An 18,981-nucleotide genomic window follows, 5' to 3' on the forward strand; every position below is an offset into this window, starting at 1 on the left:
TATTTGTAATCTGAAGGTGATAAACTTCTCTGTTGCCTCTATATATGAATCATTCAACATCTATTAATTTGGTTCCTCTTTTGTACAGAGCCCTGGACTGCAGTCTTCTTAAAAGCCAGAAGGAAAGATAGACATTTGGAGGAATAAAAGATGAAGTCCTCAGTCTCATGAGGCTTACTTTACTCCCTTCACCCCAAAAAGAAGCCTTCATAGCAATAGGATCCTTTTTGATTCTAAACACAATTATCCTCAAAGCCAGAGAGAGTATTAGGTAGAAAGACAACAAGAAAACATATGAGCCTAGGGCTTTCAGTGATCAACCTAGGGACGAATCACCTGTTGCCATCATACATTAGGAGCCAAAAAGGCAAAAGGGGAGAGCCAGACAGCTTACTGGTCTTATTTAATTGAATCTTTTGTGTGCTGTTTAATTATTTGGATCCAAGTAGGTTATCCAGTCTGTCCTGCTGAAATGATGCATTCTGAAGTTACCCATGACATCCTAACTCCCAGGCTCAGTGATAACCTTCTTTTTTAATTTTAAGTGGGCTCCTCGCCCAGCGTGGTGCTCAAACTCACAACCCTGAGATCAAGAGTCGCAACAACCGAGCCAGCCAGGCGCCCCAACCTTTTAGTCTTTATCTTTACTTGTACTCTCATTTGCTATGCCCTCCTTGAGTTAGATGACACCATCATCCATGGTTTGTCTCCTCCCCTCCTCAGTGCTCCCCTGCCTCTTTCTTTAGCAAAAACTTTTTTTTATTAGAGAGAGAGAGAGAGAGAGAGAGAGAGACAAAGCATGTGCGAGTGGGGGAGGGGCAGAGAGGGAACAAAAGAGAAAGAGAATCCCAAGCAGGCTTTACACTCAGCTTGGAGCCCGACATGGGGCCCAATGTGGGTATGATCTCATGACCATGGGATCATGACCCAATGGGAAGTTAAGAGTCACACACTCAACTGACTGAGCCACCCAGGCACCTCTAGCAAAATCTTCTTCATTCAATTCTCTCTGCCTACTCTCTTTGAGAGACCTCAGCTATCACCATGGTTTTCATTAGCCTACCTGCCAATAATTCTCAAAGCCTCATTTCTAGCCAACGCCTCTTCTGAATTCTGCATGCATATTTATAACTGTGCATTGGACATCCCACCTACATGTGTTACAGGCATCTCCTACTTAAGATATCCCAAAGCGAATTCATTATCTTGCCCCAAAACTTAGCCTCCCTCCTTTATTAGCTCTCTGGGTTAGGGGTAGATCACCATTATTGCATTTACTTGCCTAAACCAGAATCAAAGACATTTCCTAGAACTCTCTGTCTCCCAGATTAAGCCTTGTTTACTTTATCTCCTACAACATTAAGAAAGTTCCTCCTTCAGGGCACCTGGGTGGCTCAGTCAGTTGAATGACCGACTGTTGATTTCCGCTTGGGTCATGATCCCAGGATTGTGGGATCAAAACCCATGTAGGGCTCCTGCTTAAGATACTCTCTGTCTCTCCCTCTACCCCCTTCCCCCGCTCTAAAGAAAAAAAAATGTTTCCCTTTCCACTCCATCCTGATGACCACTGCCTTAATTGTGGTCTCATCGACTTGCATCTCACCATTGTGACAGGCTCATATTTGGTTTCAATAGAACAAAATATCACCAAAAAAAAAAGTGTGTAGTTTTAAGACACAACTTAGAGAACAAAACAATACTAAGCTTAACAAATATTAAAAAGATAATTAGATCAATAACTTCTAAGAAATTACATGTTCTTTCACGATGTTAGTTTTTTGTGATGACATATTACCTTCCTCACTTATCCTAGATTTGTGGTTAAGAAAAATGATTAAAGGTGCTTTAAGAAACACAATCTTTAGCAACTCTAGCACTACAAAGAATTTTATTACTTTTGATACCAGAGTACATGAATATTTACTTCATTTCAAAGATATGTGTTTGGGTCCTGCTTAGTCAACTCGGCAAACACATCTTGAGTACCTCCTATGTGGAGGCACCGAGGAACTCAGATAGGTTCCAGGAGGCAGGAACCCTTAACAAACAAGGGGTAGAGAGGCAATTGGCACATTCTAGGGAACAACTGAACATCCAACTCCTTCAACCATAAAACAAACGAACTGATTTAGAATGGTGCTTTATGGAAGAGGCACCTGGGTGGCCCAGTTTGCTGAGCAACTGACTCTTGGTTTCAGCTCAGGTAATGATCCCAGGTTCTTCACTGAGTGTGGAACCTGCTTAAGATTCTCTTTCTCTCTGCCCCTTTCCCCCACTCACATGCTCTCTTTTTCTCTAAAAAAAAAAAAAAAAAAAAAAAAAAAGGAGAAGGAGAAGAAGAAGAAGAAGAAGAAGAAGAAGAAGAAGAAGAAGAAGAAGAATGGTGCTTTTTGGAATAACATGTAAATATACAGAAACATTTGGAAACTCCAAACTGCTAAGAAAAAAAAAAATAGGGGCACCTGGGTGGCTCAGTCGGTTGAGTGTCTGACACTTGATCTTGGCTCAGGTCATGATCTCACATGATTGTGAGTTTGAGCCCCACCTTGGGTTCTTCACTGGGCATGAAGCCTACTACTACTACTACTACTAATAGTGGCACATGCAAGAACTTAAAGAAATTTGGAAATAATTGTGTTGCAATAAACAACAACTAAAAATGAAAAATTAAGCACCACAGACTACAGTTTCTTCTTTAAAAGACTTGCCACCAAAATGTTTAACTTGGTTCTCCTTTCTACATCTATCACTAACTTAGTATGTAATTCAACCCTTTTTGTGAGCTTTAGTGGCTACCTCTAGCTCAGAAGAATTTCAGAGACTTTGATTCTAACCTTTGGAACAAGATTTCACAATCACCCTACCTATTCTTCTTCTAGGGATTTGTTATAAGAATGTTTCAGGAGGTTTCCTTCAGTAATAATAAGCATTTTATTTTTACAAATTAAACTTAGGGGTGCCTGGGTGGCTCAGTCGGTCAAGCATCCAACTCTTTATTTTGGCTCAGGTCATGATCTCATGATTGGTAAGATCGAGCCCGGTGTAAGTATCAAGCTCTGTACTTACAGTGCAGAGCCTGCTTGGGATAGTCTCTCTCCCTCTCTGTTTTCCCCTCCCCCTGCTTGCATGCTTACACACCCTCTCTCAAAATAAATAAACATTTTTTTTATTGAATTTAAATTTAAACCTTACATATGCTGCTGGCCATTTTGTCTTTGGATAATTCAGCTAGATGAGATCCAATACTCTTTTTTAACGGCCTAATTTTGTGTGTAATAAAGATTACATATAGCTTTCATATAGAATGCTTCTTCAAGCACTCAGAAATCAAAGGGAAACTTCTAATAACCAGCTTCTACAGTTACATCCTTATCACTGGAAAGATTATGAAATTCTTGTGCATATTTTTGAAAGCTTTTTTATGAATATTGATGAGTGGTTGTATTTTGATTTGGGGTATTAACTCTTTTCCATATCTTTGTGCAACAAATCTACCCATAGTTATGTGTGCCAAAATAATGGTAAGTGTATACATGCACAATACAGTTTACAAAGTATACTCTCCATTATTTTTTGATCATCCCAATCTTATTCTTTTATTCATTTGTCAACCAATATATGTCATGTATAATAGTATGTCAACACTATGAACCAGGCATTATTACTGTCATCACTCTGTTTTACAGATGAAAAAACCAAGACCAAGAGCAGCTAAGAAATTTACCTAAGGTCACACAGGTAAGAGGGAATATTATACATTGATAAAGAGTGTAAATTCTGGAACCAAATTGCTGATATTTAATCCTGGTTCTTCCATTTAGTAGCTGTGTGACCTTGGGTAAGTTTCTTATCGTCTCTGTCAGTTCCCTCGTCTGTAAAATGAGAATAATTATAGCACATACCTCATAGCACTGAAGTACTTACAACAGTGCCTAGCACATAGTGAGTGCTCAGTAAGTGTGCTTATTATTAGTACAAGTAGGTTCTGACTCTTGACTTGAACCAATTCCTCTGACTCTACATTTATTGCTCTTTTTCACATACTAAAACTGCCTCCATAATATTATATAAAAATGCTATCTCTCTATAGCCTGAGATGTAAATTCAAACTCTGCAGTATATGCAGTACATTTTTCAATAATTATGATTATTAGTTTATAATCATAGGCAATCATATGGGGAAATGCACTGATGATCCTCTGTTCTCTATCCATCAGTATAGAATGGCAAATAAAAGTTTGGCAGAGAACAAACGAATACATATGGTTGTGGGTAACAGCACCTTTAATGACAGAATATGATTCCCATAAGGAAATGTTTATGTTAAAGGAAAAAAATCCCTTCAGACCAGTGTACCCTGTAATACTGAGTAGAGGCTTCCTGGTGTTTGTTTGCTGTCATCAGACAGACCAGACACCCTGAAGCATCATGGGGATGTTTGCTTTCACCCTAGAAGACTTCCATTCTTTGAGTCTTTGAGCCAGCAATCAGGGCAAGTGTCTCCAGAATGCATTTAGATGCAAGAGGCAGCATTATCTAATTCTAATGCAGTGCTTCTCAGTCTTGACTACTCATTAGAACCACCAGAGGAACTTGTAAAAATTCCCATGTAAAAGGCACACCCCCAGACTAATTACATCAGGATCTCCGGGAGCAGGACCTGGCAGTAGTAGTTTTTAAAGCTCCCCAGGTGATTACAATGTGCAACCAAGGTTGGAAAGGCTGCAGTGGGAAGAGTATGATGTTGGAAGTTGCCCTGTACTGGTTCTGCCACTTACAGTTAAGTGAATTTAGGTTAGTCACTTAAATCTTTGTACCTCATTTTTAAATTCCTATTCATTGAAAGAAACATTCCAATCTATTTTAAGTTGTTCTATGGTAGTATGAGATAATACATGTGAAACCAAAGCATGCTAAGGCAAATTGATGCTACTACATTTCTTTGGATGTGACAGTCCCAGCAGTGGAAAAAAATGTAGATCAACCTACACAGATGTTGCATAAGAAATGTGTCATGGCAAAAACAAAGTAAAGGTGACGCCCAGTTATCCTAGAAGGAAGGGAAGAAAGAAGTTTATCATGGAGTCAATAGATGATTTTCTACCAGAGACTACAGAACTGCCACAAAGACAAGATATGGTCATAATGGGGAATTTTAGCTTCAAGAACTGGCGAAATTTCACTGGTCCTTTCCTCCTGCTTGCTCTCACATCCCCCCGCCCCTTAATTATTTCCCTCCTATCAATATCACTCATTTAGCATCTTCTATGTCTAGATACATACATATTATGATAAGCTTTTTGAGAAGTTTATGATCAGATGGTACAAGAACAGGTGAATGAGAAAATTATGGGGATAAAATAGGAAGCATTAAAAGTCTGTACAAATACTGTGGCAATTTTCAGCTCTCAGTAGAGAAAGCAATGAAGAAAATGAGTCAGTGATATAAAATTAATGGAAATATTCCAGGAAGGATGACCATGCCATTTGGGGTTTCATAATATATAAGGAAGAGACTGATGTACATATTCAAATAGAAAATGTAGGAAGGGCAGTTTCAAAAAAAATAAGGCAACATGAATTATCCTTGAATGGAACCCTCAAATTTAAATTTCATCTAAGTGGTAGTGAATAGTCCCAATGAGAAGACATTACTCAAATTTTCTGTTTGTTCATCTGTAAAGTGTATATTGCAATGGTAACCACTACGTACCTTCTTTACAGATGCCCAATGTGCAGTAAGTACTATTAACTCTGTTAATAGTAGTTATTATAATCATCTAAAGGAAATAGTGAGACCTCACTAAGAACCTTAAGGAGCTCATATTTGCTTCCTTAATATAAAGGAAGGGAGAAGTATAAATCCAAATAGTAGAAGTAGAAGTATGAAGTTTAAAGCCTATAAGAGCATGTATGTATGCGGGGCGCCGGGGTGGCTCAGTCGGTTAAGCGTCCGACTTCGGCTCAGGTCATGATCTCGCGGTCCGTGAGTTCGAGCCCCATGTCGGGCTCTGTGCTGACTGCTCAGAGCCTAGAGCCTGTTTCAGATTCTGTGTCTCCCTCTCTCTCTGACCCTCCCCCGTTCATGCTCTGTCTCTCTCTGTCTCAAAAATAAATAAACGTTTAAAAAAATTAAAAAAAAGATCATGTATGTATGTGTACTTGTGTGTGTTTGAAGGAGGAAAAGAAATCAAAGAATAGACAGGAACACTGCTGGCTAAAATAATATTAATAGAAGAAAATGAGAGCTATTCAATTTAAATGTTTCTATCAATGATATAATTCACCAAACTAGCAACAGTTAATCAATCAATCATTGTTTAGAAGGAAGCTCCAGATAAGACTGGAGGAGAGCATCTAGTTGGTTAAATAAAGTTCAAGACTATAAACCCAGGACAATTACAAGAAACAGGGAGATGATAGGTAGATAGATAGATATGTTTGTGTGTATGATCTGACTTTCAGTAAATTTTTTGTTAATTTTATTGAAGGCATAAGGCTTATAATTAACCACAAACATATGAGGCAATTGTGTACTTTGATTTTCAGAAAATATTAATGCAGATCTGAGCTGAAGTGATAGAAGCATAGCACACAGATCAAGAGAGGTAGTAACCCACTTAAATCTTTGCTATTCAAAAGAAATCAAGATCAGAGCCAGTTCTGGACGTAAACTTTAATAGGAACGTTAGCAAAGTTCACCACCAGGATGGTGAGGATGATTAGGTCCCTAGAAAACCATATCTTAAGATAAAGTTGAGGGAACTGAGGCTCTGATAGGTATCTTCAAATTTTAGAAGGACTCTCTCACATGGGGAAGGGATGAACCTGGTCAGTATTACTGCAGAGATCTGAACTAGGACCAGTAAAGACTCAGCACTCAGGTTGAGGAAAGACATTGTGACCTTACTGTCTGACAATGGAAAAGGCAGTTTCCCAACAACAGAGAGGAGAGTTTTCTGTCGTTGGCAAGGGATTCATTCAGAGGCTGGAATGGATGATCATCCATTGTAGATTCTTGCTTTGTGAAAGATCAAGACCTATAATGTCACTTTTATATTTTTACTTCTGGTGCTGAGTTTGAATTTTGTTAAACTGTGGTGTCTGTAGTTTCTATATGAGTTATTTTAACACCTTCTTCATTACTATAAAAGATATATAAACAAATGTCATTATAATGGAAATTTTGAAGAAAAATCTACTTATTTCAAATATCCAATAATACAAAGTTCAAGTAAAAGGAAGAAATTTGGAAAGTGAGCATTGTAATTTGGCTTGAACTATATAGTGTACATCATTGCCACATATCAACTTCATGAAAAGTGAATTATTTTAAACTTTGAACCTTTTTCAAAACTCTAATTTCAGTGCCTGAAGATCCACATTTTATTGGCGAGTATCATAAATGGAAGAAACTTGAATTAAAACATCCTAGAGAATGGAATCTAAAGTAAGTAATTTGATTATCTTCTTAACTCAAAACATCTATCATTCTACTTTCTACTGTCTAGCTGAACCATCAAAAGAAGTCTTTGGAAGTAACAACGGATGCCCTTTTCTAAACATAAGAACAAGAATAAGAAGCATCTTTTTCCCTTTCCTATGAACCTAGGTGGGAAATATCTTTGCTACTGTTAACCTTTAAAATTTATTTGACCAGCAAAAATGGGTTTATTTGGGAATAGCAGAGAATTACAATCTAGGACTTGAAATCCAGGTCAAAACCACAGGGCTAGTCCAACAAACAAAGGGAGAGGAACATCATTTTATAGAGAAGGAATAAGTTGAGAGGAGTTGTTTTGAAAGCACGTGTTCAGGATGATGACAGTTTCTCATTGGCTAAGTTGCTGGTGCAGTCAGTTTCTTATAGGAGAGGCAATGTACATCTTTCCCTGTTGGTATCTGTAATTGATGATTCTTTCCTGCTGATGATTCTTCTGTTGGGGTCTATAATGGACAGTTCTTCATGTAATTGAAATTGGGTAGTAGGGCTCCACCTTCTGGCCCCCCAACTTCACTTTAATGAGGGTTCCCTTTATTAATGTTCACCTATTGACGGCCAAAAATAAAGTTGGACATGTGCCACAGTGAAGGACTCTCACAACACCCTCCGCATTACTTCTCTTACTCCAATTCCCATTATCCTCATTATCATATGACTTAGAAATCAGAAAAAAAAAAAAAAAAGTACATCCTGTTTCTGTGTCACCAGTTAGCTTTTCATCCTTCTCATAGTTCCAAATATCTTTTCATCATCCATGGACTTTTCATTCAAGAACCAAATATATTTCATCTAATGGGGAAGCATCTATAAAATATAAAATTATTATAGTATCTTCAGAAATCATTGACTATTAAACCACATTAGAGAAGAGATCTTAATCTCATCTTTGGTCTCTTGACTCCTAAAGGCAGTTTTGCCTTTTCATCATGCTGGAAAAAGATTGCATCTGAGCTCTGTGGTTTGACTAGGCTATCGTAGTTATTTATTCTGGTGTGCTTATTTCAAAGGACTTGGTGAATGTGCTACACAACACTAAGGGAGTTAAACACTAGGGGAGTTTTGTTTTGTATTTTTTGCATTTACCTCATTTACCTCAGTTTTGGCTTGTTATCAATGTGATTGTTTATTTCTAGAAGGATATACAGGATTAATAAAAATAATGTAAAGTGTTTTGAATTTCGGTAGAAATTGAAGTTCTTAGGTGCGCCTAGGTGGTTCAGTCAGTTAAGAGTCCAACTTCAGCTCAGGTCATGATCTTGTGGTTCATGATTTCGAGCCTTGCTTCAGGCTCTGTGCTGACAGCTCAGAGACTGGAGCCTGCTTCGAACTCTGTGTCTCCCTCTCTCTCTGTCCTTATTTCTCAATCTCTCTCTCTCTGTCTCTCTCTGTCTCTCTCTCAAAAATAAACATTTAAAAAAATTTTAAAAAGAAATTGAGGTTCTTAAAACATATATATTTTCCTTTTTAACATCATAGTTCAGATTGGGTTTTTCACCTGGATATTCTTTTTTTCAGTTGACTTCTGTGACAGCTTCTCTTCAAGCCAGAGTGGAGAAAAGCTGTTGCATTTGATACTTTTCTACCTTCAGAATAAATTATAGGCCATAGAAAAAGTTTTTTTACAGCAGAAATTGAAGCATACAAGCATGGTTTTTTCATGAACGCATGTTTCAAGTTTCATTTAGAGTTAAAGAAAGCTACTTAGAACATAAGGTTAATTTTGTTTTGACATGACTTCCTTTTTTATTTCCTGTAACAGAACTGCTTTGTTTTATTTGTTTGATCATTGATTCATTATGTAATGCCAGCGTCCCACAGAACCCAAAATTTAGAAAAAGTAGGACTATGTCATTTTCAACTTATCCATCCACTTCTACATATGGCTGAAATAATTGTGAGCTGTTTGAGTGCTAGAACATTTTTCCAAATACATTATTTTGAAGTTATAGTTGAAATTATCATGTGTGTGGTTGACCCTGTCAGAATAAAACTCTCACACCTTATGCCATCTGGTGGTTGATGAGAATATATTTAGATCAAATGATAATTGCTTCTTTTAAATTTTGGAGTTGATTGGTTTAAAAACAACAAAGTTTTTAAAAGATATTACATTTTGCTGAATAATTTTATTGTGGCATAAATATGCCACAAGAGGTTACAAAAACCTAAAGTATGTTGCACCAACTTCTTTTCAAATAATTATTAGAAGTCTCATGTTTAATCAAAATACAATATAATAAAGTGGTCAATTCATAGAGTCTCAAGTAGAAAATGGTTGAGCATCTTTGCAAGCAAGTAATTGGTCTATACATGCATGTAACATAATGTCATTATGCATTTGTCTGCTTTAATATTGAAAATGCTTTCCTTGAAATTTCCTATTTTAAAAAAACCAGAAAATGCAAATTAACAACCTTTCATCTGCATAGTATTAAGGAGAAAGACCTATCTTTCCTGCTTCATATCCCTCCTCCTACTGTCCTCCCAACTCCTCATCAATCAAGACTTGATTCTTAAGCCACACCAAGTTCTTTTTTCTCACTATTATTTCGGGACATAAGACCTCTTCACCACTTTGTGCCTTCTGCCTGGGATATGTTTCCCAGCAGGGTCTTTGCTGGTGGTCTAGAATTAGGCTCTGGTCTGAGTGAAAAGGTGGAATGTGGAATCCTTAAGCACAGGGACCAGGGAGCCAGACTGTCTGCACTTCAATCTTGGCTCTGCCAATTACCATCTCTTTGACCAACTCAGGGCAAGTTATCTGACCTCTTTGTGCCTCAGTTTCCTTATCTGTTAAATGGCAGTAATAACTATACCTACCCCTCAAGGAGATTGTGAGGATTAATACATTAATGCATGCAAGTCTCTTCAAACAGTATCTGGTATGCAGTAAGTACTCGAAAGATTCACTATGATTCAGGCTTTGTCCACTGTGGCCCTAGTTCCAGTTTCAAATGGAACATCTTTCTTTGGAGGTAGCATGGGGGAAAGCATGGGCTTTAGGGTCACACGGATCTTAGAGAAATTCTTACCCACTCTCAGCTTGTTTCCTTAGCTGTTAAATAGAGATAGCATTAGTTACCTTGCAAAGTAGTTTTGCATTTGATCTCTTGAGTGAGATTGTTTATAAATATAATCATATAGTGTTGACACTCAATAAATATTAGTTCCTGAGGAGAGGGGGAGACAAAAACCCACGCCCCTCCCCAACTTTTCACACAATGAAAATAGTCTCTGTCATAAGCAGGTAAAAATGGTAACATTTTCCCAGGTTAGGAAACAGGCAGCGCCACCTATCGTGACCACATTTATTTTAGTTCCATTATACACATGGTTCTTTTCTCTTCTCCACTCTATAATCATCTCTCCTGCCTGACAAAGTCCATCACAAGGATGACGTGAAGATCCAGCCCAACATCTATTTGTGAAAGGGTCCCTGACTCAGGCTTCCACATCCTCCCACTCTCTCCTTCCATAGCACTCTTCGGGCTGTTTCAGCAACTGCGGTGTAGACATTCATCTGTTTATGGAGAATGACCAGGGCAAGGCCATTATGGTAGCTTTGTTTTCCCTGACCTTAGTATGGGACCTGGCATCTTGCAGGCACTCAGTCGTGTTTGTTGAATGATGCATACTTACCCTTTTTCCCTACTTAATAGTTGAATTAAATGTGAAGGCAGTTAATTTTTAGAAAAATTAAATGTAGATGCTGACTTCTTTTAAGGCTAATTCTAATAGATAATGGTTCTGTGGGGAATTCTGAGGGCGTGATGGCAGAAGAGTGATTGAAAATTGGAAATATAAATGAACTGTTATGAATATTTTTTGCAAATTCTTAAGTTTTACACATGTTTTTAGTATTACTAGGAACCCATTGTCGTCATAAGCAGCTCATGAATATTCATGAATTGATCATTTGGTTTGGTCATCCCATCATTTCTAAGGCCTTTTTCTCTCCCCCATTGCCTTGCCTGTCTCTTGACTATTCAAGCAAATGCTTTATTTCTACGAAGACATGGTAAAGAATATGAATCTAGAGGCTAATCAGTAGTTTGTGTTTATTTTCTTTGGAGAAATAGTGAAAGATACAAAATCAGAAAGCAGTGCAAGCTGTTCTTTTGAATATTCTTCCTTACAAAACTGTTTATGTCATACTCTACGGCTGGTGATCACTTATGTGGTAGTGGAAATATCTGTGCCAATAATCTAAGCTTTGTCAGACGGCAAGTTATCTAAACAAAAGTTATCCTTTCTGGAGTCTTGCATTCTTTGTAGCTTTCAAAAAGAATATTGCTCCTGTCTACACATGGGGGGTACAGAGGTAATGGGAACTAAATGGCAAAGCATCTACTGTGTGCCAGGCATTCTTTCTTTTCCTAATGTAATACTGGCCATGCTGTACAGTTGACAGCTGTACCGCTAAGTGTAACTCCACAGTGGTGCCCATCAGCCTCCTTCAAAGCCATAGCAAATTGGGGTGCCTGGCTGGCTCAGCAGGTTAAGCGTCCGACTTCAGCTCAGGTCATGATCTCATGGTCCGTGGGTTCGAGCCCCGCGTCGGGCTCTGTGCTGATGGCTCAGAGCCTGGAGCCTGCTTCAGATTCTGTGTCTCCCTCTCTCTCTGACCCTCCCCCATTCATGCTCTCTCTCTGTCTCAAAAATAAATAAACATTAAAAAAAAAAAAGCCATAGCAAATCAACTTGCACTCCAGGGGAAGCCACTTCCTTGTTATATGGACACAGCTTCAAGACAAAATTCCTAGCCTCCCTTTTCACCTGGATTGTCACCCCTAACTTTCTCTACAGAAATTCTGGGAAAGTAGAGGTAGATATTATCTGCAGTTTACTAATCATTGAGAGAAACATGCCCATTAACCAACTGGCCCAAAGTTACTGATAAACATGTATTGTATTTGAAAACTAAATTATTTCTACTTGCCCATTGATATAGGCTTATTAAAAGCTTAAAATTTTCAGGTAATGTGGAAATATTGTCTACCCAATTGCAAGCACAAATCAAGTCTACGTTTTGTGGAAAAAGTTTTTTGGGGTCAATCTCAAATTCTCTTATTAAACAATATGTGCTCCTTTCTCCTTTGTAAAACTTTCTTATATTTATAAAATATACTATGGATCTAGTTGTACTGTATTTTATTTTATTTTTTATTATTTATTTGTTTATTTTGAGAGAGAGTGTGTGAGCAAGGGAGGGGCAGAGGGAAAGAGAGAGAGAAAAAGAGAGAGAATCTCAAGCAGGCTCCATACCCAACGCAGAGCCTGATGCAGGGCTCGATGTCACTATTTATTGTGAGATCATCATCTGAGCTGAAATCAAGAGTCATATGCCCAACTGACTGAGCCACCCAGACATTACTGTACTGTATTTGAAATTAATGAGTTAATATATATTATTTCTAAGTTCCTGTATCTGAGTCTGTGAGTGTTCTAACTCACAAAAATATGGGATTTTTCTTTAGCATACCATGATTCCCTTTTCTCTAGTTATATAGAAAATATTTATGCAGAATACATTAATTTAATGTATGTTTGTACTATCCTTTCAGGCTTATTGAAGTTAAACATTGTTTTTATAGATTTACATAATTCTATATTTAATGCATTTTTAAGGCAGAATGCTGGCTTTGACTCCTCAAAGATTGAACCTTGAGCGCCATCTTGTGGTTAAAGAGAGAATTAGCATTAGAATGGACATTGGAAATGTTCCCTTTAAAATAAAGACTTGGAAAAAAATATAGACAAAGGGGGAAAAAAAAACTTTAAAACATTTCTGCCAAGCAACTACTTAGTCTCTGTTTGGATGGTTTTAGAGACAGGGAGCTCAGTACTTCAAGGAGCATTAAAATAGCTTGAATCTCCCTTATTTCTAGCTTAAATCTAACACCTTATGACATTCAACTATTACAGATTTCTTTCATTCATTTAACAGATTTTTATTGAATACTTACTATATGTTTTTACATTTGCCTGCAAAACCATTAAGAAATGAGAAATTATCTCCATTTTAAAAGAGGGGTTAGAGAAAAAGTTTTGTTTGTTTGTTTGTTTGTTTGTTTTTTAAAGTTCCCTAAGGTTATACACTCTGTAAGTGACAGAACTGAAATTCCAATCTAGGCCTGCCAGATGCTACAACCTGGGCTTTTATCTATGAGACCGAGCAGCAGCTCAGACCCTGAGAACCCAGGGATGGCTTTGGGTTTGGGTGGAAGGCCCGGTCAAGGGATGATGTTGTGGCAGAAATCAAAGTGTCTCCACTTGTCCTTGGAAGCAACACAAATAAGGCCCTTCTTTTTTGTGGAATTATCCTTTGAGTCTCAGAAAATAGCTCTTGTGCCTTTTTCCTACTTCCCCTTAAGTATTCTCTTTTTCAGAGTAAACATACCCAGTCCTTTCAACTGTTTTTTTTAATGAATTTCACATATTTTTATTATTCATTTTTTATGAGTTTAATTCATTTAATTAACTTCTCTCTCAGAATGTACCCCAAAACTTTACCGTGATTTCTAGTGGTAGCACAGAATCTAGTGGGGCATTCTATGTTATAAATACTATGACTTAAAGCTGCTTCTCCCTTCATCTCTCCAAAAAAGGGGGTTTTGATATGAGTCAGAAACACATATTAGGCTTTAAAACAGAGGGAGAGAGAATTGTTCCTTTGGCTCTGCTCCCACGTAGAACAGAGAGGGGTCTCTCTGTGTCCCTCTCCCTCTTTGCCCTCCCCATCAGCATCCTTCCCACCCATCCCCCAAATGTGGCCACAGAAATAAGGTATGTAGATTAGCTTAGGTCTTGGTCTGAGCAGGGGTGAAATTGAAGAGGGCTGTGGTTTCCCAGAGGTATATTAGATTGTGTTCTGTCTGGAAGAAGGAAAAGGAAGGAAGCCAAGAAGTTCCCTTAGAACATGTTACAAAAAATCAGATCCCCAGATGGAAAGATTTATCACTCTTGTCATGTACATAAAGCTGCTTTCCAAGAACATGTAGCTGTATTAGTTCCCCCATAAAAGCTGTTCTAGACCCATCAGAAATCTTAAACACAAGCCTTGAATATACAAATTGATTTGTAAGTTACTGAGCTGCATGCTGAAACAACCATATTTAAAGGAATATATAAAATTCATTGCCCAACAAAGTAAATTTTACAACATCCAGAATCCCATACAAAATGACCAGTCAGGAAAATAAGCAGGAAAATATAACCCATAACCAAAATAAAAATCTATCAGTATAAAAGATCCATAAACTATAGAGATGATCGAATTAGTAGGTATGGATTTTAAAGCAGCTGTTATACATCAAGGATCTAAAAAATACCATGATTATAATGAGGAGAAATGGAAGATATACAAAAGGTCAATGGAATATCTACAGATAAAGTAAATTAAAAATGTAAGTATATACTGTTGGGAAAGAACAACAAATTAGATATTGTAGAAGAAATTACCCATGGAGCAACGTAAACTCTTGAAAATAAACATAGAGAAAAAAAGACTGGGGAAAAAAAAGCCACCTCATTGAGCTGTGTGGCAATATCAAGTGGTATAAGTTACACGTAATTGATGTCCCAGACAAGAACTGACAGAAAAAAATATGTGAAGAAATAATTATGCCTGAAAATTGTCCAAATCTGATGAAAGCTGTAAGCTTAGCGACCAAGAAACTCAATGAATCCCAAGAAACAGAAATATAAAGAAACCATACCAAGGTACAGTACATCATAATCAAATTGCTGAAGTGATAAAGAGAAAAATCTTCAAAGCAAAGGATAAACACACACACGCACACACACACACACACACACACACACACACACACACACACTGCATGCAGAGGAACCAAAGATAAGAACAACCAATAACTTTATGGCAGAAACTTTACCACTAAAAGATAATTGATGACAATTTTAGAGTTCTTGAAAGAAATTATTGACCTAGAATTTTATACACCTTGAAAATATCTCTCTAAAATGAAGGTAAAATACATTTTTAGACCAACAAATCCAACTACGTAGATGAAGTGAAAGACAGGCTCTCTTAAAAAGAAATGGATAACCTGAATAATTTTGTGTCTAATACAGAAATTGAACTGATAGTTAAAAGCCTTCATACAAAGACAACTCCAAGCCCAATGGCTTCACTGACGAATTTTCCAGACGTTAAAAGAAAACCTAGTATCAATGTATAAAAAATACAAAATTTTCCTTTTTTAGAAAATATAAAAGAGAACACTTCCCAATACGTGTTATAAAGTCAGCATTACCTCTTGACGCAATCCTTATCAAGATACTAGTAGCATTTTTCACAGAACCAGAACAGATAATCCTAAAATTTGTATGGGACCACAAACAACACCAAATAGCCAAAGCAATCTTGAAAAAGAACAAAACTGGAGGTATCTCAATCCCAGATTTCAAGATACACTACTACAAAGCTGTAGTAATCAAAACAGTATGGTATCTGCCCAAAAACTGACATATAGATCAATGGAACAGAATAAAGAGCACAGAAATAAACCCATGACTATATGGCCAATTAATTTACAGCAAAAGAGGCAAGAATATACAATGGGAAAAAGTCTCTCCAACAAATGGTGTTGAGAAAGCTGGACAGCTATGTGCAAAAGAATGAAACTGGACCATTTTCTCACACCATACACAAAAATGAGCTCAAAATGGATTAAAGATCTAAATGTGAGACCTGAAACCATAAAAATCCTAGAAGAGAGCACAGACAGTAATTTCTCTGACACTGGTCATAGCAGCATTTTTCTAGGTATGTCTTCTGAGGAAAGGGAAATTAAAAAAAAAAAAACTATTGGGACTACATCAAAATTAAAAACTTCTGCACAGCAAAGGAAACAATCAACAAAACTAAAAGATAACCTACTGAATAGGAGAAGATATTTGCAAATGATAAATCCGATAAAGGGTTAGTATTCAAAATACACAAAAAATTTATACAGCTCAACACCAAAAAAAAATCAATTCAAAAATGGACAGAAAACATGAACAGACATTTCTGCAAAGAAGACATCCAAATGACCAACAGACACATGAAAAGATACCCAACATCACTCATCATCAGGGAAATGCAAATCAAAACCACAATGAGAAATCACCTCACACCTGTCAGAATGGCTAAAATAAAAAACACAAGAAACAGCAAGTGTTGGCAAGGATAGGGAGAAAAAGGAACCCTAATGCACTGTTGGTGGGAATGCAAAGTAGTGCAGCCACTGTGGAAGACAGTATAGAAGTTCTTCAAAAAATTAAAAATAGGGGCGCCTGGGTGACTCAGTCAGTTGAGCGTCCAACTTTGGCTCAGGTCACCATCTCCAGTTCTGGCTGCAAGTCTTGTGTCAGGCTCTGTGCTAACAGCTCAGAGCCTGAGGCTGCTTCAGATTCTGTGTCTCCCTCTCTCTCTGCTCCTCCTCTGCTTGTGCTCTGTCTCTTTCTCTCTCAAAAATTAAACATTAAAAAAATTAAAAATAGAAATACCATATGATCCAGTAATTCAACTACTGGGTATTTTACCCAAAGAATAGGAAAATAGTAATTCAAAAAGATATATACATCCCTGTGTTTATAGCAGCTTTATTTACAATAGCCAAACTATGAAAACAGCCCAACTGTCTGTCAATTGATGAATGGACAAAGAAGATGTGGTGTGTATGTATGTATATATGTATATGTGTGTGCATGTGTGTATGTGTATATATATATATGTATATGTATATATATATGTATATGTATAGTAGAATATTACTCAGCCATAAAAAAGAGTGAAGCCTTGCCATTTCAAATAACATGGATGGATCCAGAGAGTACAATGGTAAGCAAAAAATGTCAGTCAGAGAAAGACAAATACCATATGATTCTATATGTGGAATTTAAGAAACAAAACAAATAAAATTTTAAAAGGAGACAAACCAAAAAAAAAAAAAAAAAACAGACTCCTAACTATAGAGAATAACCTGGTGGTTCCCAGAGGGGACGTGGATCAGGGGATGGGCAAAATAGGTGAAGGGGATTAAGAGTACACTTATGATAAGCACTGAATAATGTATAGTATCATTGAATCACTATATTGTATGCCTGAAACTAGTATAACACTATATATTAATTATATTGGAATTTGAAAACTTAAGTAAAAAAAACAAACAAAATAGATAGTGTTTACATTACCTCAATAACAAAACCAAAGACACTACCAGGAAGAAAAGAAAAACCCATTACACATAAATACACCTCATGTACATAGATGCAAAAGTTTTAGCTAATCAAATCCCATATATATAATTATAATAAATATAACATAAATGTAATAATATAATAAATAATTATGATAATTATACATGACCACGTGGGGTTTATGTCAGAAATGTAACCTTGGATTAATATTTGAAAAATTTGAACAACGTAAAATAGAATAAGAAAGAATCAGATGATCATCTCAATAGGGGAAGAATATTTCAACATCGATTCCTGATTACAAAAATAAAAAAAAAATCAGCCTCCAGAACTATATGAAAATAAATTAGTTATGGAGGCCCTGGGAAACAAATGCACCTTGCCTTACCAGTTGATGCTTTTACTACTTTTACAGTATTAATATTACACCATATTTGTCTGCTTTTCTGCTGTTAGGAAATATACTAGAATAATTTCTGTTCACTAATATAGTAGTGAATGCTCAGAAGGGCACCAGAATCAAACCTCATTGCTCTGCTGGTCTGTCAGATTTGATATGTTTGGCCCTATCTTTCTCAATAGTAACGTACACTACCTGGAATTCATTTGGAAACTTAGATAACTTCTTCTTTTTCTTATTCCAGGTATGCTGCTGCTATGGCTCGGCTTGCCAGAGAAAGCAGAAGGCCTCACAAAGCCAATTATCCAACGGAAAGTGTTCATCTCTGCCCCACTCCAAGTAAATTGATTTCAGCCTATTTGCTTTGCTTTGTTTTTAGAACTAAAATATTAGTCATTACCCCAATACATTTAAATTTTTGTTCAATTCAGATAAGTTTAAATCTGTGAGGCCTAATCTCGTGTTCTCCTTTTAAGGTTATTTAACTCTAAGAAAATAAATTCAGTAAATTACTTACATAAGAATTGGAGCTTTGAAAAAAGCCTGAATTACTTACACTTTCCAGAGTAGCTGCACCAGTTAGCATTTCCACCAGCAGTGCAAAAGCATTCCCCTTTCTCCACATTCTCACCAACATCTGTTGTTGCCTACTTGTTAATTTTAACAATTCTGACAGGTGTGAGGTGGTATCTCATTGTGATTATGATTTGTATTTCCCTGATGATGAGTGATATTTTGCATCTTTTCATGTGTCTGTTAGCCATCTGGATGTCTTCTTTAGAAAAGTATCTGTTCATGTCCTTTGCTCATTTCTTCACCAGATTATTTGTTTTCAGGGTGTTGAGTTTGATAAGTTCTCTATACATTTTGG

The 18,981-nt window shown here is 36.9% G+C and overlaps 1 protein-coding gene across 5 annotated transcripts in view; it reads left to right on the forward strand.

The window, feature by feature from the left end:
• UBE2U (ubiquitin conjugating enzyme E2 U) overlaps nt 1-18,981 on the forward strand; it is a 62,913-nt gene that overhangs the window by 26,935 nt on the left and 16,997 nt on the right. For 3 of the 5 annotated variants that reach the window (XR_008294926.1, XM_015081935.3, XM_027058997.2), the window contains 2 exons: nt 7,369-7,450; nt 18,355-18,449. Coding sequence is in view for 4 of the 5 variants with exons in the window: in XM_015081935.3 (XP_014937421.1) it covers nt 7,369-7,450; nt 18,355-18,449 (177 nt within the window). In the remaining variant the exon portion in view is untranslated. Of the gene's footprint in view, nt 1-88; nt 2,340-7,368; nt 7,455-18,354; nt 18,450-18,981 lie in introns of those variants that run through there. The other 2 variants (XM_027058994.2, XM_053214188.1) reach the window with 2 other exon arrangements.

The sequence above is a fragment of the Acinonyx jubatus genome, chromosome C1 (genome assembly GCF_027475565.1).
Source record: "Acinonyx jubatus isolate Ajub_Pintada_27869175 chromosome C1, VMU_Ajub_asm_v1.0, whole genome shotgun sequence".
Lineage (NCBI taxonomy): Eukaryota > Metazoa > Chordata > Mammalia > Carnivora > Felidae > Acinonyx > Acinonyx jubatus.